Source organism: Theropithecus gelada, chromosome 3, assembly GCF_003255815.1.
Source record: "Theropithecus gelada isolate Dixy chromosome 3, Tgel_1.0, whole genome shotgun sequence".
Taxonomy (NCBI): Eukaryota; Metazoa; Chordata; class Mammalia; order Primates; family Cercopithecidae; genus Theropithecus; species Theropithecus gelada.
In genome coordinates, this window is record NC_037670.1 from 160,156,009 (window position 1) to 160,178,774 (window position 22,766).

At 43.4% G+C, this 22,766-nt stretch overlaps 1 protein-coding gene and 2 pseudogenes across 2 annotated transcripts in view; all 3 read left to right on the plus strand.

The window, feature by feature from the left end:
- NUP205 (nucleoporin 205) overlaps positions 1–6,841 on the plus strand; it is a 92,732-nt gene extending 85,891 nt beyond the window's left edge. For both annotated transcript variants that reach the window (XM_025379843.1, XM_025379842.1), the window contains exons 39-43: positions 1,310–1,476; positions 3,011–3,134; positions 3,579–3,707; positions 4,266–4,339; positions 6,495–6,841. In XM_025379843.1, coding sequence (XP_025235628.1) covers positions 1,310–1,476; positions 3,011–3,134; positions 3,579–3,707; positions 4,266–4,339; positions 6,495–6,647 — 647 coding nt within the window. In that variant the 3' untranslated portion in view covers positions 6,648–6,841. The remainder of the gene's footprint in view (positions 1–1,309; positions 1,477–3,010; positions 3,135–3,578; positions 3,708–4,265; positions 4,340–6,494) is intronic.
- Positions 6,842–8,986: 2,145 nt separating this feature from the next.
- On the plus strand, positions 8,987–10,445 carry LOC112621458 (annotated as a pseudogene).
- A 9,877-nt stretch (positions 10,446–20,322) lies between these two features.
- LOC112621131 lies at positions 20,323–20,938 on the plus strand (annotated as a pseudogene).
- The last annotated feature ends 1,828 nt before the right edge of the window (positions 20,939–22,766 follow it).

Sequence of the window (22,766 nt, forward strand, 5' to 3'; positions counted from 1 at the left end):
GTTAGTGAAGAAAAAAGCAAATGCGGATCTCGCCTTCAGTATTCATGGCAGTTTGGGTCATTAAACAAAGATTATCTCCAATTTGAACTTGAAATTGCCACAGTGTTGGACCAGCTGTGGTGGCTCATGCCTGTAATCCCAGAACTTTGGCAGGCCGAGGCAGGCGGATCACCTGAGGTCAGGAGTTCGAGACCAGCCTGGCCAACATGGTGAAACCCCGTCTCTACTAAAAATACAAAAAATAGCTGGGCGTGATGGCATGTGCCTGTAATCCTAGCTACTTGGGAGGCCGAGGCAGGAGAATCGCTTGAACCTGGGAGGCAGAGGTGGCAGTGAGCCAAGATCGAACCACTGCATTCCAGGCTGGATGACAGAGTAAGACTCCCTTTCAAAAAAAAAAAAAAAAAAGAAAAGAAGTTGCCACAGTGTTTCCACGAAATCACTAGAGGTAATTGTTCTAATTGCACTACACAGATTATCGCTAGGATGATTTTTTTTTTCTTTTCTGTAGGGACGGGGTCTCTGTTGCCCAGGCTGGTCTTGAACTCCTGGTCTCAAGCCATTCTCTCTCCTCAGCCTTCCAAAGTGTTGAAATTACAGGTGTGAGCCACTGTGCCTGTCCTAGGATAATATTGTTATTGCTTTCTAGTTTTCCCTCTGCAAACAGCTTTTATGACATCCCACTGTTCCTTTGTGTCTTCATTAGCCAGTAGCCAGGTAAAAGGCAGATCACTTTGTTTTACTACCGTAATGTAGTTGTTGTGGTAAAAGATTTTTTAAAGTTTAAATCCATTTATATTTTTTGAATATTTCAGTTGGTATTCTTGTCTCTTTGAAAGAGAAATGACTTTGAACTGGCAATTTAGTAACCAGAAGGATGCAGACCAGAAATGAATCCATACAACTAGAGCCATCAGGCAAGGCAGAAATTATTCACTTGGTGTTAAGAAACCCCAAAATTGTGTATATTGTTTTTTATGTGGAGGTGTGTGTGTGTGTAAGGTTTATACTTTGATAGAGTTCTCAAAGAACTCTCTGCCTAATAAAAGGTAGACTCTGCCAACGTGCATCAGTCAGATTTCTTTATTCTTGCAGGATCTCCAGCCTTATGTATGTACCTGATTACGGTGGCTCCTAACCATTTGTTCTTTAAACTATCAATGGTATTTAAAAGTAATCTTGGGTTGGTTTTAATGACAGGTTACATGTCCTTAAATTCTGGGGCATGCCTTGTTTTAAAACAGGTCATTTGAAATTCACATGAAATGCTTATAAGTGGAACATTGTTTTATCTCATCACCTCTATTAGATACCCAAGCTCCAGTGGTTCCATACTGGCGCCTGCCTGGTTTAGGCATTATTGTCTACCTGCTGAAACAGAGTGCGAATGATTTCTTCAGCTATTATGACAGTCATCGACAGAGTGTCAGCAAGCTACAGAATGTAGACCAGCTTCCCCCAGATGAGATAAAAGAGGTACGAATCTTATAATGAGCTGGGGGGACTTGAGAAATCATTGCTGTTACTAGGGCCAGGGTGCTGGTCTCAGACTGAGTAAAGACGGTGTATACATTATGACTGGAGGAATTGGAATGATACTTCTGTGTGATTTGAAGAAGACTCTTTCGCCATAGCACCAGCCTTATAAGCATAGAAACTCTTGACTGAAAAACAGTGAAGTGTGGCACCTGTTCAAAAAAATAAAGGCAGCTGGCCTTTGAATGAAGAGTTTGGGGTCATTTATACCGTAAAATCTGTGCTGAGAAAGGCTTCCATTGCAGATTTTTTTTAATAGAACTTAGGTAAATGTCTCTGTGCCGTCAGCATCTTCAATATCTGTTTAGCAAATTTTTCAAACAAAATTGGTAGCATGTGAGACTTGACTGCCTTCTCTCAGTGACCCAGAATCATTCCCTCTACTTACTGTATTAATAACTGAAGATGCTGAATGACCAGGATTGCTACTAAGTAGTTTGCTGCCTTTTCCGTTTGGCACAGCTGAACGTAAGGCATCTCTTGGCCAGTTCCTCAGGCAGTGCTGAAGCTTCCTGGTGTCCTGTGGCCGCCTGGATGTTGAACCACTTTATCATTCCTGGTTTGCACCGAGCTTTCTAAAAACTTCCATGTTACTCTTTTGAGTAGTCCATGCCTACTCCCTCTTGCCACTCTTCTGGTAATCTCAGGGGACATTTATTGAGTGTCTACAACATGCCAGGCCCTGAACTACATGTTCTACCTAACACCTGGGCAGATATTGTTTTTATTCTCATTTCTCGTGAGGAAACTGAGGCACAGACTTGCATAACACACCCAAAGGCATGTAGCTGGCAGGAACAGGGTGAGGCAGGAGTCAATGCCTGGGTTTAGGTAACCCCTGAAATTTTGGGTTTATGCCGGGCAGTCCTTCCTCTAACGTGTAGCTAATCAGTGATGCTTGTACTTGCAAGAGGAATTGCATCATTATCATGAAGTGTGTGGCCTTCCATCAGCCTCACTTCAGTACACCTTCCGTGGAACCCAGCATTGGAACATTAGCTGGAACCATTGTGCTCGTGTGTGTGCCACATTGAGAAGTGGTCATGGGAGCTTTGGTTGAGGGTCATAGTTTAGTTATGCTCTAGGTGTCTACCTTGTATTTTTTGCAGGAGATACCTGACAACTGTTAGAAATTCTCCATGGGATTGTTATAGCTACTGCTTGAAAAACCTATCGTTTTGTCTTGCTTTGTTTTAATGTGACAGGAAATTCAGGGTTTCATCAGCAACCCTGACTGTGTTTCAGGGACAGACTTTTTCAAAATGCAGCAGATAAATGTTCATTTGTGAATTTGCTTCTTTGGCTCTAATTTTTTAAAATTGCTAGCTTCTTAGATAAAAAACTCTTATCTGCAAGGATGTTTAAATTCGAGTGTTTCCACAGCATTTACCACGGTGACCTGCTGATAGTAGTTTTTCATTAAAAATTTTGTTCCAGTTGATGTCATTCTAATAACCACGTTTGTTTCTTCTAGTTGTGTCAGTCTGTGATGCCTGCTGGTGTTGATAAAATCTCCACTGCCCAGAAATATGTTCTAGCAAGACGGCGCTTGGTGAAGGTGATCAACAATCGAGCTAAACTGCTTTCCCTTTGTTCTTGTATCCTTTATGAAATCATGCACTTGAGTGATGACCTTGAAATGTAGGAACTCTTCACTTATTCTCTCATTATTTGGGCACCAAAACCAGGTGGAAGGAGATATAAACTTAATTTTTTCCCAGTAAATGCCTAATGTGTTTCCAAATTGTACTTTTTTGTTCTTATCTTTTAGAGTAGCTGGTAATACTGATAATATACATGGGCACTTTCTGTCAGGGAAGAAGGTAGGGACATGAGACTGCTGGCACAGGACCCCCACCTCCTTCCTCAGCACACCTTGCTGCTTCCTCTTGAGGAGCCTTCATTGGGACCCTGTCTGTCAGACTGAGGCTGTGGCTACCTCATTAAGTGAGTGCAGTCTCTCCTTTTTTCTCCTCCTCAGAAACTGGTTTGTAAAAAATATTTGATGAGATTATGTTCCTTTACTCTGAGCTCTGATACAGTTATCATAGAGACCTGCCTGTTTATTCTTTGGCGCCATCTGGAGTATTACTTGTTACATTGCATGCCCACGGATTCTCAAGATTCCTTATTTGCCTCGAGAACCTTGTTTAAAAGCAGAAGACTGCAAGGTAAACTTTCTGCTAAAAATTAATGAGCCATAAATACCTATTTGTGCCTTGAAAAGCTAGTAACGTTTTTATTTATTTATGTTTCCAGATTACTTAGAGTGAATTGGGTGAATCAAGAGCTGCTTAGTCACTAGACGTAGCTATTTCTTGCATTTTACTTTCTGTTCACGGGACATTGTACTGAGCATAAGAATATTCTAGAGCCTGCTCATCAGCTGTTCCTCAGCTTCTTGCTGCGGTTAGGGACTGACCCAGCTCTAGAAGAATGGAGTAGGTCTGCTATTATGCTGACTCTTATTGCTAGAGTGGGTCTCTGTGACTGATGGGCATGTATTGGATCCCTTAGGTGGAAAGAAATAGAGAAGAGCTGAGAACCCTGGTCTGGACCAGTGAAATGCTTTCTAGGGGCTTCCATTTGCTAAAAGTTGAAAATTGAGTTCCCAATCTTGAGCCATGTTTTTCATGGTACTATTGTTATTGTTCATTGTCATCAGGTCCTCCACTGTGTGGTAGATGTGTACTTGCACAGCCGGTATGACTCTGTTCTTTTATCTCTAGATTCCTTCGCCTCAGAAACCAATCTAGATTTTAGAAGTGGGCTGGCTATAGTGAGCCAACATGATTTAGACCAGGTAACGTTCTATTCTTATATTCTTTTATTTTTCTTTATTAAAGTAAAAGGGCTAGATGTGATGGTGCACACTTGTAATCCCAGCATTTTGGGAGGCCAAGATGGGAGGATTGCTTGAGCCCAGGAGTTCGAGACCAGCCTGGGCAACATAGTGAGACCCTGTCTCTTAAAAAAAAAAAAAATTGGCATACTGTGGTGGCATGCACCTATAGTCACAGCTACCTGGGAGGCTGAGGTGGGAGAATCACCTGAGCCTGGGAGATTGAGGCTGCAGTGAGCTGTGATCGCACCACTGCACTCCAGCCTGGGCAACAGAGCAAGATCTTGTCTCCAATAAATGAATGAAAGAGTGAAGCAAGACCTTGTCTCCAATAAATAAATAAATGAATGAATGTAAGTAAGTAAAAGGAAAAGCCTGGTATGTTCATAAGATTATGATTTTCAGGGTTGCTTATAGAGACCTGGTTTGAACTCTAGCTTGACCATTTTAATAGCTATGTGACTTTGAACAACTTACTTAACTTCCGAGCCTCAATTTCTTCATTTAAGAAATAGGAGGGATGATTCAACCTCAAAGGATTTTGTCAGAATTAAGTGAGGTTTCATGTATGTGAAGCTGCTAATGTTGTACCTAGAACATGGTAAGTGTTCTGTGATTGGTAGGCATTAAGATCTGGAAACTCCTGGTATCTTTTGATTAGCTTTGTAGAACTTTTTAGGTACAAAGTATCACTCAGCACTTACTTTTCAGGAAATCATTTAATGGTGAGATTGAGAGCAGCCAATACAAATTGCGCTGTAGTAGACCATAGTACACAACACTGTGCTCTTACTAACCTGTTGATCAGTAGTGTTGGAATGAATGAAGAGCATGCCAAAAACAATTACAATGAAAACCTCGTATTGAACTAATAGCAAAGTTATGTTTCTAACAAAGCAGGTATCAGGGTGTGTGATGTTAGGGAAAATGAATTACAGCTAGATCCTCTACTAGCCATCTGCATGTCCTTAGCCGTGATTTGATAAAGCCTCTGCTCCTCCCTAATCCTTCTTTTTGCTATTTTTCTTAAAACAAGGTTGGGAATGAAAGGTGCAGTTACAGCAACCTCCAAAGCACACCTTGCTAGATGTCATGGATACCACGCTCCCATCCTAATCCGGACTACATTCGCTCTTTAGTGAATAATAGGAAATAAAAGGAATTTTGTGGCTAGGCTTGTTTAGGAGAACTAGTGTTAATTGAGGCCATGTGCAAAATTAGCCAAAGATATTCAGAGGTTTGTTGTTTGTTTTGTCTAAGAGACAAGGTCTTACTCCGTTACCAGGTGCTCTCTCGTGCAGTGGTGTGACCACAGTTCACTGCAGCCTCAACCCCCTGGGCTCAAGTGATTCTCCTGCCTCATCATCCTGAGTAGCTAGGACAACAAAAATAAATATATTTTGAAGTAATAACTGTTACTATTTCATTTAGACTGCTTTGTAAAAAAGCTAGAAAAAAAAATGCAGGATTAATAATCTCACTTTGTACTGTGATTTTAATGCAAAACTGAAAACAGGTAGATTCATCTGATTTTGTACTTAATTTTAGTCTTTTAGTATAACATCAAAAAGATCCATCTGAAACTACATATGCATTCTAGAATATATATGAATTCTAAAGCATATACCAGGTTTATCCGCACATGAATATTTTTAAAAAACAAAAGCATGCAAGTTGGTTTTTAAAAAATGCAAAATGAAATAAAAAGTAAAAGCTTCTTTCCCACCTACCCTCCCTCCCTTCCTTCCCCGCATCGTCCTTCCCTCCCTCCCTCCCTCCCAGTCTTACTGACTTCTTGTATGGCCCTTTAGGAAATGTTTTTGTTTGTATGTTAGTATATCAGCATCAGCATCAACATTCATTGCTATTTAAAGCAGGTTTTTAAATGTATACAAGAAAAGAAAGCAGGAAAAACATGAGAATTAAACCAAAAAATTCTAAGGTCGAAAATGTGAATGTTTAGTTAATTTAGTAGCACATTACAAAAATTCAAAAGTATTTTACATTGAAAGAACCACGTTACAAAAATTCTAAGGTGTTTTAAATTGGAAGACTTAGAATAAAAGGAATATTTGAGACAACAATTTTAACAAAATGTCTTTTGTGTCCCCTCTAGCTTCAGGCTGATGCAATCAGTGCTTTTGGAGAATCATTACAAAAGAAACTCCTGGACATTGAAGGATTATATTCAAAAGTTCGATCTCGATATAGTTTCATACAGGCTCTTGTCAGACGTATCCGTGGCCTCTTGAGGATATCAAGGAACTGAGAGCCTGTGCTTACGCTCTTCTATGAGAGAGATGAATTGGGGAGAACTGTCTCCGTTTTATAGATTAATTTCTTTCTAAATTATGACCAAAAATATTTTGCTATTTCTTTCTTTGTATATGGACATCTTTTCTGTAAACTTTGCCTAGTTCCATCCTCACTAGTAAAAAATAAATACTTTTTAAAAAAACAAAACAAATGTATGGTTAATCTTTTGATCTTTTATCTAGAAAATGATCAGTATTATCAGGAATCTGACAAATAAACCTTCAACAGTGGTGATTTTCCCATAGAGATATTATTCTGAATGCCAAATTAAAGGCATAGTCTGAAAATTCTTATTTTTTTACCCTTTGTAGCTACATTGCACTATTACAATATTCAGGGTTACTAAACTATAGCCATGTTCTTATAGAATGGTGTACTCAATACTGTGAAAATGTCTGAAAAAGTTAAGCTTTTTCCTAAAATTATTTAGGTTTTGCGGTTTTTTTTCTTTTTTGCATGTAAGTTGACAATACAATTGTCCCTTGATATCTGGTGAGTACTGGTTCCAGGGCTCCCACGGATACCAAAACCTATGTTTTGGTATGCATGTTCCTTATATAAAATGGCATAGTGTTTGCATATAATATAGATACATCTTCTTGTATACTTTAAGTCATTTCTAGATTGCTTATAATACCTAATACAATGTAAATTCTATATAAATAGTGGTTATACTATGTTTTTACATTTGTATTATTTTTTACTGTTATATTGTTTTTTTTCCCCCAAATATTTGTGATCTGTGGTTGGTTGAATCTGCAGATGTTGAACCTGGGGATATGGAGAGCTGACTCTACAGTAATTTGCATTTGTTCCTTAGAAATGATTGTGAAATTTCTCAAATTAATCATCTGCCAATATTTCTCATATAATTAATATGATGGCTATCACTAGGACAAAACATTTACATGATCACCACTCTATTTCTTACCCAGTTGTTTTCATGTTCAAGTAACTACATCATCTGAAACTGCAAATTTCCTTTTCCAGCCAACAATTATTTCAGCCTAATACTTAAGAGAGACTGCTGAGAGGAGAAAGTCCTCACTTTCATGTAGTAACAGAATAAACACTATAACACTATAGAATAAAATTGATACTTATTCTATAGTGTTATAGTGTTGTGTTTTGTTTTTGAGACAGAGTCTCGCTCTGTCACCCAGGCTGGAGTCCAGTGGCATGATCTCGGCTCACTGCAACCTCTACCTCCCAGGTTCAAGCGATTCTCTTGCCTCAGCCTCCCGAGTAGCTGGGACTCCAGGCGCCTGCCACCACACCCAGCTAATTTTTGTATTTGTAGTAGAGATGGGTTTTCACCATGTTGGCCAGGATGGTCTCAATCTCCTGACCTTGTGATTCGCCCACCTTGGCCTCCCAAAGTGCTGGGATTACAGGTGTGAGCCTCTGCGCCCGGCCTAGTGTTGTTGTTTTTAAATGCTTACAATAAAACTGTGGCTTCCAAGCATTGGTTTTGGGTTTTGGGTTTTTGGTTTTGTTTTTTTTTTTTTTGGAGACAGGGTCTTACTCTGTCACCCAGGCTGGAGTGCAGTGGCATGATCGTGGCTCATTGCGACCTCCGCCTCTCGCTGGATTACAGGCGTGTGCTACCATGCCCGGCTAATGTATTTTTAGTAGAGATGGGGTTTCACCATGTTGGCCAGGCTGATCTCAAACTACTGGCCTCAAGTGATCTGCCCGCCTCAGCCTCCCAAAGTGCTGGGATTACAGACGTGAACCACTGCACCTGGCCTTCAAGCATCTTTTTAAAACAGCTTTATCTTAGAGAAAGTTATGCTGTCAGAAAAATATAAAGGCTTTGTCAATGTTATATTTTGTAATTAATTTACTGCCCACCAGATATAAACATTAGCTGGAAAACATTCTGTTGATAAATAGAAGTCCTGGATGTGAAAGAATAAATAAATGGATCCATAATGTAGTCAGTGCATATTGCTCTGCTGGTCACGTATATGATTATCTCTTATCATCTGGAGCACAGGCATGAACCTAGAAATAATTAGCAAAGAGCCTGGGCGTGAAATCAAAGCGTTTTATAAACTTCTGAAGTACGAAGCCTTCTTAACAGATAAGACATATAGCTAAATTTAGAACTGAGATTTTGGGAGTGAGGAGGTGGTTCTTGCCCATGTTTTGTGTGCGTGAGAGCAAGTGAGTGTGTGTATGTAGGCAGGGGAACTCTGCTGCTTCTTGTCAGTGACTTCCTCAGATTCCTCTATCCCTCTGCCTCCCTGGCTGCTGCTGCTGCAGTAGCTGCTCCCTGAGTTGTAGGAAATGAGTGATAATGATGACATCGAGGTGGAGAGTGACAAGCTACAACAGAGATTTCAATCTGCGGCTGACAAATGGGCCCATCGATGAAGGGGTGGCCTGCCCCTCCACACCTGTGGGTGTTTCTCGTTAGGTGGAAAGAGAGACTTGAGAAAAGAAATGAGACACAGAGACAAAGTATAGAGAAAGAAAAAGTGGTCCCAGGGGACCGGCGCTCAGCATACAGAGGACCCACGCCGGCACCGGTCTCTGAGTTCCCTTAGTATTTATTTGATAATTATCTTTACCATCTTAGAAAAAAGGGAAGTGGCAGGATAATAGAATCATCGTAGGGAGAAGGTCAGCAGTAAGACATATGAATAAAGATCTCTGTGACATGAATAAGTTTAAGGAAAAGTGCTGTGCCTTGATATGCATATGCAGACATCTTCATAAACCTTTTTAGTGCATAAAGAGCAGCATTGCGCTAGCAAGTCCCACCTTTCGCCCTAAGGCGGTTTTCTCCTTTCTCAGTAAACAGAACATACAATCGGGTTTTACACTGAGATATTCCATTGCCCAGGGACTGGCAGGAGACAGATGCTTTTCTCTGTCTCAACTGCCAACAACCACCAAGAGGCCTTCTTTCCTCTAGTACTAGTCCTCCTCAGCACAGACCCTTCACAGGTATCAGGCTGGGGGACGATCAGGTCTTTCCCTTCCCACGAGGCCATATTTCAGACTATCACATGGGGAGAAACCTTGGAGAATACCTAGCTTTCCTAGGCAGAGGTCCCTGCGACCTTTGGCAGTGTACGTGTCCCTGGGTACTTGAGATTAAGAGAATGGTGATGACTTTTAACCAGCAAGCTGCCTTCAGGCACTTGTTTAACAAAGCACATCCTGCACAGCCCAAAATCCTTTAAACCTTGAGTCACCACAGCACATGTCTCTTGCAAGGACAAGGTTGGGGGTAGGGTCACAGATGAACAGCATCTCAAATACAGAACAAAATGGAGTCTCTTATGTCTACTTCTTTCTATATAGACACAGTAACAGGCTGATCTCTCTTTCTTTTCCCCACACATCATGATGCACTGGAATGAAATCGTAGGGACCACATCAAAGGCAGCTTTCAGTTTGTGGGACTCAGTCCCAATACTCCAAGGAGAGAAGGCATCCGGGGCCCAAATCCTAGACAAAGCCATAGAGTATATCCAGCATATGTGGAGGGAAAAACCACACGCCAGTGAGAAATCGATGACCTCAGCGGTAGAATGCTCTTCTGAAGCAGGAAGTCCGTGCACTGAAGGGGAGGTCAAGTGCCCAGCCACAGGCCAACTATCCCTCCTCAGACAGCATCCTCTACACCAATGCCAAGGGCAGCACCACCTCTGCCTTTGATGGGAGCTCCGACTCCAGCTCAGAGTTGGAGCATGAAGAGCCCTGAAGTAGGAAGAAACTCCAGATGGAGGCCAGCTGAGTTACTCAGGGCAGACCAGCAATGAAGACTGTTTCCATCATCCTTCTTTCCATTTCCTCAGAATCATTTCAGAGACTATTTTTCTCTTTCTCCCTTAAAAATGTTTTTTACATGTTTATGGAAAAGCTCTCGGGGCGTGGCGCAGTGGCTCACGCCTGTAATCCCAACACTTTGGGAGGCTGAGGCGGGCAGATCACTTGAAGTCAGGAGTTCGGGACCAGCCTGGCCAACATGGTGAAACCCCGTCTCTACTAAAATTACAAAAATTAGCCTGGCCTGGTGGCGCACGCCTGTAATCCTGGCTACTCGGGAGGCTGAGGCAGGATAATTGCTTGAGCCCAGGATATGGAGGTTGCAGTGAGCCTAGATGGCAACACTGCACTCCAGCCTGGGCAACAGAGCAAGAGTCTGTCCCCCTCCCTACCCCATCCCCCCAAAAAAGCTTTTGTGCTCCTTTCCCATTTCCACTATAACTGTTTTTGTTTTTGTTTTTTTAACAAACAAACGTATTCCCTTCAGGGATTCCCTGTCCCCACCAATAATTTTTAGACCAAAACACCCTAGCTTGGCAGCTTTTTCTGTAGAGGACAGATAACCAGCCTGACCTCTGAGCACAGTGTCCAGCCCACTCCACCAGCACCTCCAGCCCTGCCAGGCACTTGCCTGGAGGACACCTTGAAAGGACACAAAGATAGATGTGTACCCACTCCCCCGCTACACCCTTTGTTCTACTCTCTAATTTTTGCACATACCAGAGATTTTGTAAGTTCTGTGAGTACCTGTTTTTCTGCACGTACCAGAGATTTTGTTTTGCACATACCAGAGATTTCGTAAGTTCTGTGAGTACCTGTTTTTCTGCACGTACCAGAGATTTTGTAAGTTCTGAGGCAAGGTCACAAGACGTGTTTAAGTAAGATAAACTCTTGCTGCCATAAACCTGCTCTCCCGCCTCAAAGGTTGAACCGAAATATCAGAAATGGCGGGAACCAATCATAGTTAGCCAAAACGCCTTGTTCAAACACTAGCCAATCATATATCTGATTTGTATAATAACTCTATGACCACTTTTCTTAGACTATATAACACTGCTCGGAGCTCAGTGGGGGAGCTCTCCTGCCCGTCTCGTTTCACGAGCGAGGGAGAGTTCCAGGTTCGAACCTGTAATAAAGATCCTTGCTGCTTAGCTTTGACTCTGGACTCTGGTGGTCTTCTTCGGGGAATAAACGGTCTGGGCATAACAACCTGCCCCCGCCCCCCCCGAGGCTGCCTCCAGGTCCACGCTCACCTCTGTTTAATAGACTTTGAGAATCTGTGAACTGCTCTACTTTAAGAAGATGACTGGGCCGGGTGCGGTGGCTCACACCTGTAATCCCAGCACTTTGGGAGGCAGAGGCGGGCAGATCACCTGAGGTCAGGAGTTCGAGACCAGCCTGGCTGGTCTCTACTGAAAAATGCAAAAGTTAGCTGGACGTGGTGGTACACACCTGTAATCCCAGCTACTCGGGAGGCTGAGGCAGGAGAATCGCCTGGACCCGGGAGGCAGAGGTTGCAGTGAGTCGAGATTGCACCACTGTACTCCAGCCTGGGTGACAGAGCAAGATTCCATCTCAAAGAAAAAAAAAAGATGACTGGTTTGGAGTAATCAGATTTACACTTTCTCCTTTTTAAGGACTTTTTCCTCTTTTTCTAAAAAGCTATTTATCACTCCAATTGAGTGACCAGATCCTTAAAGAAGTTTGTAGTGTAAAAAAAAGAGGGGTCGTGTTTGCAGTACAGAGCCTTTGGCGTGTTTCACTCCTGGTTCTCAGCCAGTTGTTTAAGCCTACGGTGCCAGCCTTAAGGAGGGCTGCATGACACCTGTGGTATGTATTGGAGATGGCAGCAGTGAAGTGGCAGCCACCAGGGAGTGATCCTTTGGGGATGGGCAGGGAGGGTAATATTGGGTGTTGTAGAGGTTTTGTATTGAGGGCCAATGATGGTATTTTGATATTTATTTCCTGCTACTGAAATTTGAATCTGAGTGAATTGTCCCTATTTCTTAATAATACCAGTATTGCAAAATAACAGATTCATAAAGTAATGATCAAATCTTCCTTTCTGTGTGTATGTCTAAGAAATAGAGCCAACTGATTTTGTATGTAAATACCAAGAGTAATTTACCTGGTGCTAAACCCCGTATCCCAGTGTGGGCCTTTCCCTGCCCCAGCTACTTCCCTTCCTGTGGCCCTGGTAGCTGCCTCCATTGTGTGATCCAGCCCTGGTTCTGGCTGCGGTCAACAGATCCCAGTGAAGGGTTTTGTGTGTTTATGCCTCACTTGTCTTTTTCCTGCTCCATTCCTGGCATTTGCTAATTTCTAGTATACATTCTGTAGTCTCTGTCTGGGTTTGATTCCATTCTATAGAAATAAAAAGTATGTTGTACAGATACTTGTACAAGAATTGTCTTGCAAGTTAAGGCTTCCTCCCTTTACTATAAGACTATAGTCTTAAAAAAATAAAGATTTTGGATTTACTACGTTTCATATTGTTTTCTTACCATTTTGTCCCAAATTACCACTGACTGTGGATCAGAATCTGGGGCAGTGGAGAAGTGTGTGGGAGGGAGTGGCGGGCAGGCCTGCAGCTGCATGATGCTGCTGACCAGAAATGTTTGTGTGACACAGCGGGGAGAGGCTGACATTCAGCCTGACCTCTGCATTCTGTTACCTGGGGCATGCAGAGAGGGCGCCAGGTGCAGCACGCACTTTTCAGCGAAGCAAGCAAAGAGGATAAAACCAGGTGTTGGATAGTTTGTTTTTAAAAGCTACATTTAAATTTTAAACACATGTAGGATTTAAATATGTCATTTTTACTGAGTGAATCAGTTTGGTGGGTTAGAAAATTAAAAAGAGGTACACACTCTTCCCAGTCATTACTACTGTAGTCTTGGTCAGTTGGTAATATAAAAATTATGTCTGAACTTTATCTGAGCTTTAACAGCTGTTAATATACAACATAACCTTTTCTAAGTATTTGTCTAAGGCCGGGCGCGGTGGCTCAAGCCTGTAATCCCAGCACTTTGGGAGGCCGAGACGGGCGGATCACGAGGTCAGGAGATCGAGACCATCCTGGCTAACACGGTGAAACCCCGTCTCTACTAAAAAAATACAAAAAATTAGCCGGGCGAGGTGGCAGGCGCCTGTAGTCCCAGCTACTCGGGAGGCTGAGGCAGGAGAATGGCGGGAACCCGGGGGGCGGAGCTTGCAGTGAGCTGAGATCCGGCCACTGCACTCCAGCCTGGGCAGCAGAGCCAGACTCTGTCTCAAAAAAAAAAAAAAAAAATTTGTCTAGTGTTTTCTCAACTTATTTATTTATTTTATTATTATTTTTTGAGACTAAGTCTTGCTCTGTCACCCAGGCTAGAGTGCAGTGGCACAATCTGAGATCACTGCAACCTCCGCCTGCGGGTTCAAGTGATTCTCCTCACTCAGCCTCCCAAGTAGCAGAGATTACCGGCGCCCGCCACTATGCCCGGCTAGTTTTTGTATTTTTAGTGGAGACGGGGTTTCACCTTGTTTGCCAGGCTGTTCTCAAACTCTTTGACCTCTGGTGATCTGCCTGCCTCCACCTCCTAAAGTGCTGGGATCACAGGTGTGACCCGGCCTTCCCAATTATTATGAACAATTTTAAATCTTCAAAAGAGTTGGAAGAAAAGTACCATGAACCCATACAGTTTTCACCTAGATTCACCAGTTGTCAACAGTTTGCACACTTGCTTTGTTTTTTTGTGTATATACACTAGTTTTCTTCCCTAAATTGTAGACATTATGACACTTTATCCCTATTTTAGCAAGTGAGAACAAGGATATTTTCCTTCCTAACCACAACACCATTATCATATCCAAGAAATTTGACAATAAAATACAATAAAAATATCTAATCTGTCCATTAAAATTTCCTCAAGTGTTCCAAAAATGCACTTGATAACTTTTTTTTTTGACCGGGATCCAATTAAGAATCACACATTGGCCGGGCGCGGTGGCTCACGCCTGTAATCCCAGCACTCTGGGAGGCCAAGGCGGGCGGATCACGAGGTCAGGAGATCAAGACCATCCTGGCTAACATGGTGAAACCCCGTTTCTACTAAAAATACAAAAAATTAGCCGGGCGTGGTGGCAGGTGCCTGTAGTCCCAACTACTTGGGAGGCTGAGGCAGGAGAATGGCGTGAACCTGGGGGCGGAGCTTGCAGTGACCCGAGATCACACCAGTCCGTCTCAAAAAAAAAAAAAAAGAATCACACATTATATTTAGTTATCTCTTTTTTTGTTTTGTTTTATTTTTTGAGACAGAGTCTTGCTCTGTTGCCCAGGCTGGAGTACAGTGGCTCGATCTTGGCTCACTGCCACCTTTGCTTCCCGTGTTCAAGTGATTCTAGTGCCTCAGCCTCCTGAGTGGCCGGGATTATAGGAGGGCACCACCATACCCAGCCTATTTTTGTATTTGTTTTAGTAGAGACGGGTTTCACGGTGTTGGCCAGTCTGCTCTCCAACTCCTGACCTCAAGTGATCTGCCCACCTCGGCTTCCCAAAGTGCTAGGATTACAGGCATGAGCCACCACACTCGGCCCAATATTTAGCTATCTCTTTAGTCAATTTTTATTCTAAAACGGTTCCCTGGCTTTTCGGAGGATGGGAGGCTTTTATAACTCACATCTTTTTTTTTTTTTTTTTTTTGAGACGGAGTCTCACTCTGTCGCCCAGGCTGGAGTGCAGTGGCCGGATCTCAGCTCACTGCAAGCTCTGCCTCCCGGGTTTACGCCATTCTCCTGCCTCAGCCTCCTGAGTAGCTGGGACTACAGGCGCCCGCCACCTCCGCCGGCTAGTTTTTTTGTATTTTTTAGTAGAGACGGGGTTTCACCATATTAGCCAGTATGGTCTCGATCTCCCGACCTCGTGATCCACCCGCCTGGGCCTCCCAAAGTGCTGGGATTACAGGCTTGAGCCACCGTGCCCGGCCTATAACTCACATTTTTTAGCTGTTTTGGAAAAGGTCCTACAATTTGTTTTCTTTTGATTAGACTCAGGTTAAACACTTGTGGCCAGAATACCACACTTGTACAGTTGATTTGTGCCTTCGGTGGATCACATCAGGAGGAGGTGCATATCATTGTGTCCAATTATATTAAGCTTGACCACCTGGTTAAGTTGGTATTTGACACACATCTTGGTTGTAAAATATATGTTTCCCATTACTGGGAATTCCCATAACTGATCCATGGAGGGATACTTCAAATATCTTGTTCTTAAAAAACTTTGCAACTGGGATGCGCCCCTGGCCTTTTTTTTTTTTTAGATGGAGTCTCGGTCTGTTGCGAGGCTGGAGTGCAGTGGCGCGATCTCGGCTCACTGCAACCTACACCTCCCAGGTTCAAGCGATTCTCCTGCCTCAGCCTCCCGAGTAGCTGGGACTACAGGCACACACCACCATGCTGGGCTAATTTTTTTTTTTTTAGATGGAGTCTCGCTCTGTTGCCAGGCTGGAGTGCAGTGGCGTGATCTCGGCTCACCGCAACCTCCACCTCCTGGGTTCAAATGATTCTCTTGCCTTAGCCTCCCCGGTAGCTGGGACTACAGGCATATGCCACCATGTCCAGCTAATTTTTGTATTTTTAGAGACACGGTTTCACCACGTTGGCCAGGATGGTCTCAATCTCTTACCCTCGTGAACCGCCTGCCTCGGCCTCCCAAAGCGCTGGAATTACAGGTGTGAGCCACCGCGCGCGGCCCAGTCATCATACTTTCTAATTTTGCCAGTCTAATGGGTATAAAACGTTACCTTGATTGATTTGCATAGTTTGTGTACCATTCTTTCCCCCCCTTTAAAAAGCTTTACCCATTTTTTTTCTATTGGTTTTTTTCTTTTTGATGTGTAGGAGGTAATTACACATCCTGAATTTATGTGTAATTGCTGAATTACACATGCTGAATTGAAGCCATTCAGAATGGCTTCAATTTTTTTCAGTTTTCTCTTTTCAGATAACCCAGTCTGTTGGATTATCTTTTCAACTTTTTAATGGTATACTTGTTTACATTTTAATGTGTCAAATCTTTTCCTTGATGGTATGTGCTCTTTATCTAAAAATTTTCTCCCACTTGAAATCATAAAGACACTCTTCTGTATTTTCTTTTGGCATTTAAAAATGTTGCCTCCTCCTTAGGTCATTAATTTCTCTGGCATTGATATTTGTGAATGGTATAAGCTACGTTTACTTTTTTTTCATATGGATAATTTTGTAATTTATTGAATAGCACATTCCTTCCCACTGATACCTTTGTCAATGCCTCAAATGGTAGCATACCAACACCTTGCTTTTTTCACTTGAGGATATTTTCATATCAGCACATATAAAGCTCTTTTCTTCTGCACAAGTATTTCAATGTAGATATATAGCATGATTTTAATCAGTAATTTATTGGTTAACATTGTTTCCAACCTTTTTCTACCATGAATGTTTTTGAGCCTAATTTCAGCAATTGCTAGGAGAAAGTTATGCTTATTTAAAATTATAGTTCTGGCCAAACTGCCTCCATGAAAGTTGTAACAACTCATTCCCCCCTCAATGTTGTGTAAACTGTGCCTGTTCCCCCACTTCTTCCAACACAGTATGTTATCAAGCTGTTTCAATTTTATTTCATTTATTATTTTTTTGAGACAGGGTCTCACTTTGTCACCCAGGCTGGCATGCATGCAGTGGTGCAGTCACAGCTCACTGCAGCCTTGACCTCCCGGGTTCATGCGATCCTCCTGCCTCAGCACCCCCAAGTAGCTGGACTACAGGCGCACACCATCACAGCCAGCTAATTTTTGTATTTTTTTTGTAGAGATGGGGTTCCACCACGTTGCCTAGGCTGGTCTCAAATTCCTGGACTCAAGCGATCTGCCCACTTCAGCCTCCCAAAGTGCTGAGATTATAGGCATGAGCCACCGCGCCTGGCCAACCTTTCTGATTTTTGCCAATTTGGAGAAAAATGATACCTCATTATAGTATTAATCCACATTTCTCTTAGTATTAATATAAATGCTACCCACAGTATCTTTTCATATGTTTGAAGCATTTCTATTTCCTTTTCTGTGAACTGTTCAAATTCTTTGGCCATATTTTACTGAGCCATTGGTCTCACTGATTTGTAGCAGATCTTTATATAAATGAAGTTAGCTCTGTCACTTGTTTCACAAAAAGTGTTTACAGAATTTTTAAATTTTTATGTAGTTGATTTTCTCAATCTCTTATGGCTTCTGGATTTTGTATCATGTTGGTCATGTGAAAAAGCTTCCACTCTCATTTGCAGATTATAAAATAACTTCTCTCTTTTTCTCCTACTGATTTTAACATTTTTTGTCTTGTTTAAGCTGTTATTTATGTGTGCAGTGCCATTTATGTTATCTGTAATTTATGTGCAAAGTGTGAAGTAGGAACCCAACATCATTATTTTTTCCAGGTAATGATCCTAGTTAGATGAATATCATTTGCTGAATGATCCATCTTTTCTCCATTTGGTGCTTAGAATCACTGGTATGGGACCGGAAAAGGTGGAGATCAAAAATTAGAATTTTAAAAGGCAAGTATCAGAGAAGACCACTGGATAATAAAGTGCTGGTCTCTTGGGGTATAGACTAGACAGAAAAGGATTGAAGCCTTCCAGAAGGGAGCACATAGCTCATGAGAATATGGAATAGCTGAGTGGAGGTCTGGCTAAAGTCAAAGGGCTGATAGGAGAGGAGGTAGGATTTTGGGGTATACTTCACAGGTCTACGATATGACAAAGTGTTATGATCACGGCAGAGCACTGCTGAAGGGGGGTGAAGGTGAAGGTCACTGGAAGGAAGGAGTTCTGGAAAGTACAAGTGTATATGGCCTTGAAGTCACCCAAGATTATGATAACGTGGCACTGAAAGGAAGGCCGTGGGTTAGATCCCAAAGCCTTCAGTGAATGAGGAGACTGCCTCAGAAATCAAGAGATTAAGACATTAAGAAGGGCTAAAGGTAGGCTGAGTGCGGTGGCTCACGCTTGTAATCCCAGCACTTTGGGAGGCCAAGGCGGGTGGATCACGAGGTCAGGAGTTTGAGACCAGCCTGGCCAATACAATGGAACCCTGTCTCTACTAAAAATATAATAATTAGCTGGGCATGATGGCGGGCGCCTGTAATCCCAGCTACTCAGGGGGCTGAGGCAGGAGAATCACTTGAACCCAGGAGGTGGAGTTTGCAGTGAGCTGAGATCGCGGCATTGCACTCCAGCCTGGGCAACAGAGCTAGACCCTGTTGCAAAAAAAAAAAAAAAAAAAAAAAGGGCTAAAGGCAAACAGGAAAGTAAAGGAAGTGTTTTTATATAAGGATATTGGAGGGGTAATTCGGAAAGTAGCAGTGGGGAGCAAAAGAGTCCTGCCTTGCTTCTCCATGCCCTGTGGTTAGCTAGAGAAAATACTTTTGAAAAAGCCTTAGAGGAAAAGCCGGGCTTCATTTAAGCCTTTATCTTAACGAGAGGATAAGGTCCTACGAAAAACATTTTAATAACTATCCTTATGTTGTGCTCAGAGGCTGTGCCAGACACCCACTGGGCGCTGAGGATGGAGTCACGAGCTCAACAGGTGAAGACCTCACTCTTAATGTAGCTCACAGTCTGGCATCTTGCAACTCAAAGTCTGGTCCATAGACCAGCAACGTCATTTGAGGTTAAAAGAAATGTAGAAAGTTAGGCCCTACCATAGACCTACTGAATCAGAACATGTTAATAAGATGCCCAGGTGATATGAATGAAGATTAAAGTTGAGAAGCACGGGTTAAGTCTTGAGTCAAATTTTAACCTGGACAGACTGGAAAGTATGGTGTGTTGTAGCCATCTCCTAGCATTCCTTCCCTCTTCCCTCTTGGCAGCCACCTTAGTTCAAAGAGACCCTGCCCTTTCTAGTTGTAGTTGATTGTGGAGCATCTGCCACCATCTTGACCCACCAGTTTTCCTTTCCCTGGCATTCGAAAATGGCAAGGAGAGAGAGATCCTATTGAGTAAACTCAACTTACTTGAGTTTACTTGTTAAGTGGTGATATGGTTTGGCTTTGTGGCCCCACCTAAATCTCATCTCCAGTTGTAATCCCTGTAGCCCCCACGTGACGAGGGAGGGACCTGGTGGGAGGTGATTGGATCATGGGGGCAGTTTCCCCCATGCTGTTCTGGTGATAGTGAGTTCTCAAGAGATCTGATGGTTTAACAGTGTTTGGCAGCTCCCCCCTCCCTTTTTCTCTCCTGCTACCATGTGAGATGTGCCTTGCTTCCCTTTAGCCTTCCACCATGATTCTAAGTCTCCTGAGGCCTCCCCAGCCATGCAGAATTGTCAGTTAAATGCCTATCCTCTACAAATTACCCAGTCTTAGGGAGTTCTTTATAGCAGTGCGAAAACAGACTAATACAAATGGCTAACCATAGAGACACTCTATGGTTAGCCATTTAATAAATAAACTCAGGTTGGTTGCAGTGGCAATATGCTGGAAAGCAGAAAAACCAGGAAGCAGGTGGGGGAAGAGAGAGAGAGAACAATGAGAGACGTTTGGAGAAAAGCAGAAATAGGAAATGTTGCTTAAATTCCTATAGCTAGGTAAACTAAACATCCTAAATCCCTTCCATTGATTGAACAGACCCTCTTTTTGGCCAAAGGGACTCCAGAAAGACCTTAAAACTGAGTTCCCAGACATGATGGTATGAGAGGTTAGACATGCCTCGTTATATCCCCTCTCCTTTGCAGTTTAAATGCAACAACTGATCAGCATTAATGTTAAAACACAGACCAGGGGGAGTAAGGCTTTTTCCTTTCTGTCTGGCAGCATCCATCAGGTAAGCCAAAATGGGTGCATACAAGTACATCCAGGAGCAATGGAGGAAGAAGCAGTCTGATGTCATGTGCTTTCTTCTGAGGGTCCGCTGCTGGCAGTACCGCCAGCTCTCTGCTCTCCACAGGCTCCCTGCCCCACCTGGCCTGATAAAGCACACCAGCTGGGCTACAAGGCCAAGCAAGGTTATGTTATAGATAGGATTCGCGTTCGCCGTGGTGGCCGAAAACGCCCAGTTCCTAAGGGTGCAACTTACAGCAAGCCTGTCCATCATGGTGTTAACCAGCTAAAGTTTGCTTGAAGCCTTCAGTCCATTGCAGAGGAGCGAGTCGGACACAACTGTGGGGCTCTAAAAGTCCTGAATTCTTACTGGGTTGGTGAAGATTTTACATACAAATATTTTGAGGTTATCCTCATTGATCTATTCCACAAAGTTATCAGAAGAAATCCTGACACCCAATCGATCACCAAACCAGTCCACAAACACAGGGAGATGTGTGGGCTGACAGCTGCAGGCCGAAAGAGCCGTGGCCTTGGAAAGTGTCGTAAGTTCCCCCATACTGATGGTTCTTGCTGGGCAGCTTGGAGAAGGCACTATACTCTCCAGCTCTACCGTTACCGCAAATATAAGTAGTTTGTAAAATTCATACCTAATAAGCAATTTAGGATGGTCATGTCTGCTTACAGGTGTTGTTTGTTAAAACTAGTCTGCAGATTGTTTCATCAATGCTTTGTCAAATTATGAAAATTAAAGTGCAATAATGTTTGAAGACAGTAAGTGATGGTATATCTTGTTTCTAATAAGATGAACTTTTTTGTCTTTGCTTTATCTTATTAGGGAGTTATATCTTATTAGGGAGTTAGTGTTTAAAACATACTGTGTGGTATAATAGGCTTAAAATAAATTCTTTAAAAAAGAGAGAGAAAACACACACACATACACACACAGACCAAAAGACTGAAAGAACAGATTCTTTGTGGCGATACGATACCAAATTGTCAACAGGACCTATGGCCATGCTAGGCAAGAAACCCAGCTGAGCCAGTGAAACTGAGGGTCAACTTGTTGAGGACTGCCAAATGAAATTTCTCTCACTTGTTTTTAGTCACCTGCTCTTAGTTTTTTAATCAAACCCATACAGCTAAAGTCACAGAGCTAAACAATATATATCTAAGCTCCCACTGGCTTCCTTATGGATAACATCTCTGACATCTGGGTTGCTTGATAAGGTTTCTTGTTTTTCAGGAAGTTGGGGTCAGTTCTTTTTTTTTTTTTTTTTTTTGAGAGGGAGTCTCTCGCTGTTGCCCAGGCTGGAGTGCAGAGGCCGGATCACAGCTTACTGCAAGCTCTGCCTCCCGGGTTCAGGCCATTCTCCTGCCTCAGCCTCCCAAGTAGCTGGGACTACAGGCGCCCGCCACCTCGCCCGGCTAGTTTTTTGTATTTTTTAGTAAAGACGGGGTTTCACCGTGTTAGCCAGGATGGTCTCGATCTCCTGACCTCGTGATCCGCCCGTCTCAGCCTCCCAAAGTCCTGGGATTACAGGATTGAGCCACCGCGCCCGGCCTGGGTCAGTTCTTCTACAGCCGGGACCACCAACCCCTCAACTGGGCCTGCATGAAAGCCTTATGGGTGTCCTTCTGACATTAGAGGGCCAAAACCTCCACCCTCAGATCATGCTAAGGATGCCCTTTTGTGACCATGTATCCTACGAAGAGCCATGAAGCTTGACTACCTCCCGCAGATCACCCATTGACAAACTTTTCCTGACCTCCAATCGCCTTTCCCCACACCTCAGACCACCTTGCTCCTCTATCCCATAAATATCCCTAAAACCCATCTTTGGGGAGGCAGATTTGAGATCTGTTCTCCCGTCTCCTCGGCTGGCTGCCTGGTGAATAAACCCTTTCTCTGCTGCAAAACTCATCAACTCAGTGACTGGCGTGCGGCACACGGCAGCATGGGCCCCATCCGGTATCACCAGACTCCAAAGCCCGCCATCCAAGCCTCTTAAACACCCAGCCTCTACCTTGGGTCCTCAACGCTGATGACACAGCACACCTGCGGAGCTTTGCGAGCTACAAGCCTCCTTTCCTCCCCGCAAAGTCCAGCTGGGCACTGGTAGAGGATGTTGCAAAAGCTCCCACGATTCAGCTGCGAACCTGGGGATGGGACCCGCTGCTCATGCAGTCCTTCTAGGCCAGAGAGCCCTAAGCTGGGCTGTGTATCAGAATTGTCCGCATGCTGAGAATAACACAGATTCCTGGGCCCCGGCCCAGGTTTACAGAGGCGGGATGCTCAAAGCTGCCCAGCCAGGCTCGGGACTTGGCTCCTCGCAAGTCTTGTCGCGCGCTCGCTGCCCGGCTGGTTCAGCTTGTGAGGCCGACGCGCTCCGCCAGGGGGAACCGGGACGCTGCGACGCTGCGAGGCGTTTCCGGGCGCGGGCTGGGCGGGAGGAGC